At 42.7% G+C, this 9,487-nt stretch overlaps 1 protein-coding gene across 1 annotated transcript in view; it reads right to left on the bottom strand.

Moving 5' to 3' along the window:
• Window positions 1–480: 480 nt before the first annotated feature.
• Window positions 481–9,487, bottom strand: part of C8B (complement C8 beta chain) — a 34,502-nt gene continuing 25,495 nt past the window's right edge. Inside the window, exons 11-12 of the mRNA XM_038413995.2 lie at window positions 9,210–9,278; window positions 481–5,945 (exon numbers count right to left, since the gene is read on the bottom strand). Of these exons, the coding sequence (XP_038269923.1) occupies window positions 5,794–5,945; window positions 9,210–9,278 (221 nt within the window). The 3' untranslated portion in view covers window positions 481–5,793. The remainder of the gene's footprint in view (window positions 5,946–9,209; window positions 9,279–9,487) is intronic.

Raw genomic sequence — 9,487 nt, 5'->3', positions numbered from 1 at the left:
ATACCACTAACTAGCCAAGTGATAAGAATACACCTACATTCTTAGAGTCTAGGCCTTTACAGTCAGGCCTGAATATCTATATCCTAACATCCCCCGCCCCGGCAAGGGCCATCAGTTGATCGGGGTCAAGGAGGGAGAGGAGGAGGGGCAGGAACCCTGCACGCTGGGGGAAGAGGCGGGGGAGGGAGGGAACTTGCCTGCCCTGCAGCAGCAGGTGGCAGGACCAAGCTTCTTCACCCTGCCGGGGGGTGGAGGATGAGAAGAGTGGGCCGGGGTGGGCAGGATTTTTAATAGCACGCTGCTGCCTGCCGGGTTCCCGGCCTGGGTTCGGCTGCGGGCTGAGCGGGGCCGGTGGCTGGGATTCAGCAGGCAGCAGCGTGCCATTAAAAATCGGCTCGCGTGCCATAGGTTGCTGACCCCTGTGCTAGACAGATGATGCTGTGAATAAACAGTTTCAAAATCAGATAATTTTATGCATGTAAGCAAACTAGTTTATTAACAAAAGCAAGGAACCAGTACACAATAGACAACAGCAAATGATTGATGACAGTACACCTTAGTTTGCAAGGTGCAGTCCCAAGATAACTGACATACAGAAGAGCAGATAATGGCAGAGCTTCAGATAAAGAACTGTTTTCTACCTAAAGGTTAATGTCATGCTGACTACCTGACTTCTCTGATTCCCTTTGAGACTGGGTTTTCACAGCCACAAGAATCCCCAGCAATATCTGCTCTAAAATTACTGCCTTTCCTTTCTGTATACTGTGCAATACAAATGTACATAAGCAAATGACACATCAAAAAAATTCCCTAGATTCCAGATTCTTTGGGGAGAGCTGTCTCGTGTGTTTGGAAAGTGCCTAGCACAATGAGGTCATGATCCCTATATTACAAATGTTGCAGCATCATCATAAATAAGGAAGTAATATTTATTTCCATTGATTTCTCAAAGTAGGAAAAGTTAAAACACAACTATACCAGGAGACAAAGAAAGGAGGTAAATGTGGTTGTGTAACTTAGTCAAATTATGGCAATTCTACTGGGCACTTACCAAGAGGTGGAATGTTTTAGTGGTTGTAGCATTATGTCTCCTTCTCCTTCCTGTGAACCTCTTCCCCCTTTCCATTCTCATTTTCTTTCTTACTTTGCTTTATTTAGTTATTTTTTTAATTCTATATCCAGGATTTGGAGCCTAGATTCTAGGTCCTATTTCCTACTCTGCATAGATTTGTGGCAAGTCGCTTAATCTCTTTGTGTCTCTGTTATTCTATCTGTAAACTGTGTGAAATAGCACTTATCTACTGCACAGAGATGTCATGGAGCTTTATTAATTCTGAAAAGCGCTTGGACAAAGGAGGCTTTGGGGAGGAACTGATTTTTAATACAGCTCTGAAGGGCAGAGTTGAAAGGGCAGTGCATTGATGGCCATTCTTTACCTCACCAATATTCCCTCATCAATATGTGGGCCCTCTGCAGAGTCAACGAATGTGTCTTTCTGTGAATATTTGAGAATACTGGCTGCTAGACAGAAATTGGTTAGGATTTCAATCTTATTTGTACTTAGATTAAGAAAATCAAAGTTATGCTTATTTACAACTAGATATCCCACAGGAAGTTGGAGTAGTATAATTGTATCCATTTGACACAGGAGAAGCTGACCAAGGCTACTGAGCTGGGATTAGAACTCAGGGATTCCAAGCCTCTAATCTTGTGGTCAGACGAGCAGGCCACAGCTACGCCAGTATGGGAGAAGATAAGTAAAGTTTTTCTGTATAGCTAATTATTACAAAAGAAGAGTGCGTAGTCTTACCTGGTGAGAAAAAGGTAGAATGAAGGGTGTAAATTGGACACCAAGTTGATTCGCTTGTTCCCCAACCTGTTAGGGGCTGAGAGTATCAAATAGGCTTTACCCTAGAAAGATGAAATGTGGCTCACATAATTGACTAGCACACCCCTTTAGTAGATTGAGAAACAGCATTTATAGGATCCAGAAGAAGACACAACTAAAAAGATAGACCAGTGTGATGGCCTTCAAGAGAAAAGTAGAAAATTTTAGAGATATCCTCTACACTGACAACCATATTTATAAAAGTAACTGGCACATTTGCATTCAGAATTTTTGCACAAGAAAAAAAACCTGTATTAGCCATGAGCAAAGGACAATTTCATGTATGAACTGGGAGTTAGCTTTATACTTTACTTATCCAAATGGCACTTGGTCGCTAGTTAACTAGGAGTCTATGTCTATACTTAAATAACGATAGCGGCACCGCTGTGATGTTTCAGTGTAAACACTCACTACAGCGACAGAAGGGGTTCTCCCATCACCATAGTGAATCCACCTCCCTGAGAGGTGGTAGCTATGTCAACAGAAGAATTCTTCTGTCAACATAGTGCTGTCTACCTTAGGGGTTAGATTGGTTTAACTATGTCGCTTGGGGTGTGAATTTTTCACACCCCTGAGTGATGTAGATGGATCAACCTAACTTTTCAGTGTAGACCTGGCGTAAGTGTTTGCATATGCCAAAATTGTGCCTGTAAACACAGACGTGTGCTGAAACTTTTATCAGAATCTGATCCTTGGTCTCCAGCCCAGGAAGTGTCTACATGGTTTGCTGGGGATATTGTTTTGGGAAATAAGATCTTGGTACATGTAGTAATATTGTGATCTCAGAGAAGCCCATTTCTCAGAACTGTTAAGAGCTAGTCAAAAGTGAAGAGATGATTGCCACTTACTCTAGATTGGATCCCTGGATGTCTGAGACGTGAAAGGCCCATTTAGCCAAAACACTGAATGAGCATCACTAAAAAGGACTAGAAAAGTAGAATAAAGAAGGAGCATACAAACATCCTGTATACAATTGGATTTTTTACTGTAGCTCTCTCATGTTATCATATGTGAAATATTAATAAAAATTTCCACAGAAATCAGAACCATCAAAAAGACTGTAGCATTTATTTAATATGTAGCTAAATGAAGCAATAAAAGCTTGTGCATCATGATTTTTTATTACCCTAGGCCATAATAAATCATAAGTTAGTTCAAAAACCACAAGGACAAAATAAGTTCCGTCTTTTAAGGGAGAATTCCAAGGCTTACAGGCCCCAAACTGAATCTCCAACAGAAATTATACTTAAATAATCCTGCTGATTTTGAAATATCGGTATTACCCTTCACCCCAGACCTGAAACAGTGATAAAATATTTGTCTGCTCAGTGGATCTTTCGAAGTCAGGTTACAAAGTTTGTTTGTGACTGCAGATGCAGTTAATGGATGTGCATGTGAGCCTCTGATCTGCCGGATTACTTCATCATCATGCTCAGGAAAGCTGTTGAAATACAAAACAGAACATACTCTTGTAGAGCAGAATACCTTGTTAATTTCCATCCTTGGCCTGTTTTGAAGCAGGGAGAACTCAAGTGCGGCACTGCATGTTTGCATGCTAGTTGCATGGACACCTGTGAGATGCAACAATGTTGGTTAATCAGGGTTCTGTGTCTAACAGCCATGCTGGTATCCCTTTAAATATATTTTGCTTTGGCTGTGCCCTCTTTGATGGGGACCCTAATGTGCCTCCTGGCAAACTTCCAGCACATAAAAGCGTTACAGCATAAAAATGGAAGTTACAGCATAAAATGGAAGCGTTTTTGGGTGGCAGCTCAATTAGGTAGCCCATTATGAGAAGAGTGTTTTCTGCTTTTATATCTGCAACATGTTTTTCCTTTCTTAATGCCGACACAAAGACCTATTCCATAACTGTGTAGGCAGCATGAGGATTAAAATCAAATGTATGTTCCATTGTTTAAAATGTCAGTGAGCATGAGTTCTTTTTAGCAGAATTGCATAAAGAGAATGTCAGTCAGAAAAGACAGTAAGTGGCAAGGACTGGAAAACCATACAAAAGAATATTTGCCCTTGCAAATGTTACAAACTTACGACAAATAGGCAACCAGATAAATATTTGCATATGTTGCCATATTCATAGTTTTGCTGGAACACTGACATGACTATAGTTATTACACAGCATGGTCAACTACAGACTAATGTCTTTGCAAAGATCATCATCCAATAATGAAGATACAAGAACTGAGTGTTTCTGTCCCATTTCACACAGAATCTGAGTCTTAAGAACCTGGAGCAACCATGATACGCACATCAGAAATACATGAAGACAGTTAGTTTCTTTTTGTTATGGTTTGTTTGCTGGCCTCTTTGTATTTCAAATATTTGAACTGGCTGGATTAGCAATGGGTGTGTTGAAACACCGAGGAGTTCAGGGGGACCAAATAGTGGAGCAATTGACCCACCTCTGTGACAATGAAGGCTAGTTTTGCCATCACTGCTAGAGCTGTTCCCAGAAAGATCTAACAGGCATTGGAACAGGATTCGAATTTTTAATATGAGTCATTCTGATTTGACATGTTGGACAACTGTCCTGCAGGATTAAGTGTCCTTGTTTGTTTTAATATTGTGGCTTTGCTAAAGGCAAAGACAGTGATATTTCTGGAGTATGTAAAGTAGAATGCTGATTGGCTTGCATTATGACCTCATTCTGAGACATCAACTTCCAGACACTACTTCCCGTTTGGCCACAACATCCATGGGATACAGTATTCATTCTGGGGTATGGTTTTGCATACTTCAAAATTCATGATTTTAATTTCTTTAATTGCCTTTTGGATATTATGCTCCAGTCTCCTTCTAAATGTATTTGTTCTATGGAAAGCTTATCCCATGTGTAGCCCAAGGTCTTGTGTGCTTCAGCAGTAGCCATGGGAACTACAAGTTGTGGGCTACAGACTGCGGCATGTTGGGAGACTTTGTTGGTTTCTGCCAGGATGTACCCTCTGCCCTCCCAGCAGGAAGTTTCAGCACTGACTGAAGCTGGGAGCATGAGGCAGGCAAACAGAGAGGCAGCTGCTAGACTGTAATCCTGTTCTGCGTTTCTTTACAGAATAAAGTCATGCTCTTGTTCCTGGTGGTTTGTCTGAGGTGAATACACACTGACACACAATGCAGAGCACACAGGGGAGCCTGAGGTGCAGTTTCCCAAAGCTGTGTAAAAAGTAACAAGGCAGATTTCTCCTAGCTTGAAGAACTTCATGCTGGGCCAGTGAACAGGACATGGGGCTACACATGAATAAGAGTACAAATTATTGCACAGGTTAGCGTGTATTTGAGTATTTGAGAGTGTATTTGATGCTTTGGTGTATTTCAGTATTTGAGAGTACTACTCAATTCAATTCTCTTTTCAAAACAATTTCTAATAGGATAAACATCTGACTCAAATTTCACATTAGATGCTATTGCTCTGATGCGGATTTAGTTTTTAATTTTCTGCATTTTGCTCAACACGACACAGCTGTCTTCTGAGGAGTCACATCTGCTTTCCGGTGTATGCAAGATAAAATGCCATTTTCCCTATCTCAGGGGAATCTGAGAACACATTAGATTAAAACTCAAGAAAAATCAACAGGTATCACATAATGCAAGAAATAGTTTTGTTTGATTAGCCCACTGAAATAAAGGCCTTTAGCAAAGCCACAATATTAAAACAAACAAGGACACTTAATCCTGCAGGACAATTGTCCAACATGTCAAATCAGAATGACTCATATTAAAAATTCGAATCCTGTTCCAATGCCTGTTAGATCTTTCTGTTGACTTCAGTGTGCATTGGATCAGGCCCTTAAAGAGGAATAAAGAGGCTTGATCAAGTCAATTATAATTATCTTCCCACTAACTTTGCAAGGTGGTAGTCATTTTAGTTTATATATTTTTAGTAATTTTCCTTAACACCTAATAGTTTCAACATCTGGCCCAGTGCATGGCTTGCCACCATTTTGTGGGGCAGGGTTATTGCACTGTCTTCTTCTCATCCGTTGTCCTCCAGAACATGCAGACCAGCTGGACCAGCAACCCCAGTTTCCATCTATAGTAACATCTGGAGAAACCATGAAGAAAGAAAAGGGTGTCACAACAGATGTTTCTTTTCAAACGGCGTGCTCCCAGCTCACACAAATCATACCTACATGCAAACACAATACCCCTCGTCCACATTACTAAGAATATCTTGGACCATTAAAACTGGACAATTATTTAAAGATGCCAATTCTCTATTCATTGTTGACGGTGCTTGTTCAAACTCTGCATTTCATTCAACTGGGACAATGAAAAGACACAAGGTGATTTTACCTCTTCTGGTTGAGACTAAGGGAGTCTGAGGGAGCTGAAGGACACAAACTGGGATCACTTTACATTCTGAGGAGTCAGAGGAAGGTGTTAGCAGGTTTATGTTTAAGTAGCAGGTGGCCTACTTTAACTTACACTCTTCTGTCACTCTTTTTCTGCCAGACCCCGTCTCTTCAAAACATCCCATTTTGGCCAGGACAGTTCCTTTTTTAAGCCCAGGCCCGGCTGTCCCGACTTTTTTTTTTCTTTCGAAAGGAGGCATTTGTCCCGTTTGCTCTTCCTGACTTGATCAGTTGACAAGAGCAAATAGGACAAATGCCCACTTTTGTCAAAAAAGGAAGGGTGTGGTGCGGAGGAACGTGGAGGCGGGGGAGCAGAGATGCCAGCCCCTTGCAGGGGAGGACATAGAGTAGGGGGAGGGGGAGAACATTCCAGCATGGGGGGAGGAGGCAGCAGGGTTAGCCTCCTGAGGGGCCCCCCGCAGGGTTCCAGCGAGGGGCAACAGCCTCCTGAGGGGCCCCCCGCAGGGTTCCAGCGACCGGGCAACAGCCTCCTGAGGGGCCCCCCGCAGGGTTCCAGCAAGGGGCAACAGCCTTGCATGGTGGGTGGGGATGGGGAGCAGTTGGTGGTGTCACATTTTCTCTTTGGGAAATATGGTCACCTCTTCTTAACCCTGGACATACAAGTGACACATATTAAACCCTTTAGATTCAGTAAGCCAAACTCAATGCAGGCGAAGTTATATGTTGATAAGTGTCTAATGGAGATTTTACTGCTATGACATACACAGTAAGCAGACCTGAACAATGTGTAAGTGACAACAATTAAAGACTCATAGGACTCCCTTAGAATTAGCTATGAAGTTGTCCCTGTGCCCTGGGAAATTTTAGCTGAAAATGTACTTCACTCTGGCTTGGATAGGATACAGTCATTTAGACTGAAAACTGAAGAAATGACTGTAAACGAAGGGCAATGATAAACGGCAATGTACCAAATTATGGGGAGGGATCTACGTTAGCTCTGCAGGGATTGATGTAAAAACTAGTCTTATTTAACATCACGATTAATGATCTGAAGGAAATAAATAGCAATTACATTTGCAGATGATATTAAATTGGGAGGACTTATGAACACTAGTCTGGAGAGAAAAATTATACAAGGAAACCTAGGGACATTAGCACCAGGGGTGGAAAATAACAAAATGAGATTTAATTGGGAAAAATTAAAATGTGCTGTAATATAGCTGAGGAAGAATAATCTGAGACATTTACTCCTTGGAAGGGACAAACTTGGGAAGCAGAGATGCTGGAGGAGACCAAAGGCCCATAATGGACTGCAAAATAGTCATGAGTTTATAATGGGATATAAGTGCTGGTTTGTGCTGCATATTCAAAATCAGCTCCTCCTCAAAGCACAGAAATAATGATAAGGCTTTGGTGTGAAATCATGGATAAAATTGCACTGAGTTCTGGATACCACAGCAACAGAAACATACCGTCACATTGGAGGGACTTCTGAGGAAAGGACCAAAGGGATGGATTTATAAGGAAAGATTAAAATCTATCTATCTTTTAATCTTTCCATACTTTATATATATATTATATATATAAATGATCCAGGCTCAGGCCCTAAGTATCCTGATATACCGTATATACTCATTCATAAGCCGAATTTTTTTATTAAAAAAGGGAAGCATCAGAGAAGGGGGTCGGCTTATGAACAGGTATAGAGAGCGGGAGAGGTGGGACACAGCCCCTCCCCGCCACAGAGGGGGCAAGGAGAGGCAGCACAGCCAGCAGTGCCAGAAGAGAAGAGGTGGGGCCAGAGTCTCTCTGCTTCTTGCCATGCTGCTCTCCCCCAAGCCTCCAAAGCAGCTGCAGCTCCGGGGCTGGCAGGCTGCAGCTGCGCCTCCCAGTCTGGCCTGCCGGAGGGCGTTGCAGCCGCGCTTCCCAGCCTTCCGGAGCAGCTCCGGCCAGGCCAGAGACATCCTCCCCTGGGCCTCCCCAGACAAGGTGGGAAGGGATGGGTTGGGGAGAATGTGGGGGTCCCGGGCTCGGGATGGGGTCATGTGGGGGGTGGTTGCAGGGGTTACTCCCCTGATCCCCAGCTTCTCCCACCTCCCCCAAATTTCCCCACCAGTTGCTGTCCCAGCCTGTCAGGGTAAGCAGTTGGCGCACCAGGACAGTTTGTTTACTTAGGTTTACCTCTGTGCCTGCGGACGCTCGAGGTAAACAAACCGTCTCGGCTCACCAGCGGCTTATCCTGATGGCCCAGGAGCCAAAGTTTGCTGACCCCTGAATTATAGGGTCATAAAAATTTTCCATTTTTACTTATCCATCTTGGGGGGGGGTTGGCTTATAAATGAACCTGCTTATGATCGAGTATATATAATCTTAGGATACTCAGGGCCTGGGCCTGGATCATTTAAGTCAATATGAGTTTTGCCACTGACTTCAGGGAGCAGGATTAAGACCCTAAATTCTGTGCCCACTTCTGACACACATTCACGGCCTAGCCTTGGATTTAACCTGTCTGCCTCTTCTTACCCATCTGTGAAATGGAGCTAGCTAGCTAGCTAGCTAGCTATAGTGTGTATATATAAGGTAACTAACAGATGGAGTTACAGACATGATAAGGATCAATGAATACTATAGCTAGATCCATTTCACAGATGGGTAAGCAGAGGCAAACAGTTTAAATACAAGGCTAGGCAGCGAATGTGTGGCAGAACTAAAGTCAGTGGCAAAACTCATCTTGACTTAAATGCTCCAGGCCCTAACAGTTCTGATTCCCAGCCCTGTGCTTTAGCCACTAGGCCATATAGTTGTTAATGATTGCATAAAAAGACCTAAATAACTTACACACATGATGATATGACTGGCCATTCCATTTCAAAGGCCCATAATGGACTGCAAAGTAGTCATGAGTTTATAATGGGATATAAGTGCTTTTAGGGTTGTTTTTCTCTTTAACTTGGGATCCACATTTAATTAATCATCTTTCTAATCCCTCTTACCTTTTCTTTCTGTGATCTCACAGGCAGTACCACGATATCCTATAGGACAGATACATTCACAGCGCGTTTCTAGAAGGATAACAGTGAAAGCTGGATTACTGTACTTCTCTACAGTATATTATTATACTGAACATTTCTCTATTGACTCCAGTTTCCATAATATGGTAGGTGAAGAGGCTGCCTCTCTAGGGCAGAGACCATCTTTTCTTTACATGCAAGTGCATCACCTAGCAGAATGGGGCCCTGATCCCAGAATTCATAGTCTGGGTGTTAACGAC

Source organism: Dermochelys coriacea, chromosome 8, assembly GCF_009764565.3.
Source record: "Dermochelys coriacea isolate rDerCor1 chromosome 8, rDerCor1.pri.v4, whole genome shotgun sequence".
NCBI classification, from domain to species: domain Eukaryota; kingdom Metazoa; phylum Chordata; order Testudines; family Dermochelyidae; genus Dermochelys; species Dermochelys coriacea.
This window is presented reverse-complemented; position numbering and strand designations above follow the sequence as displayed.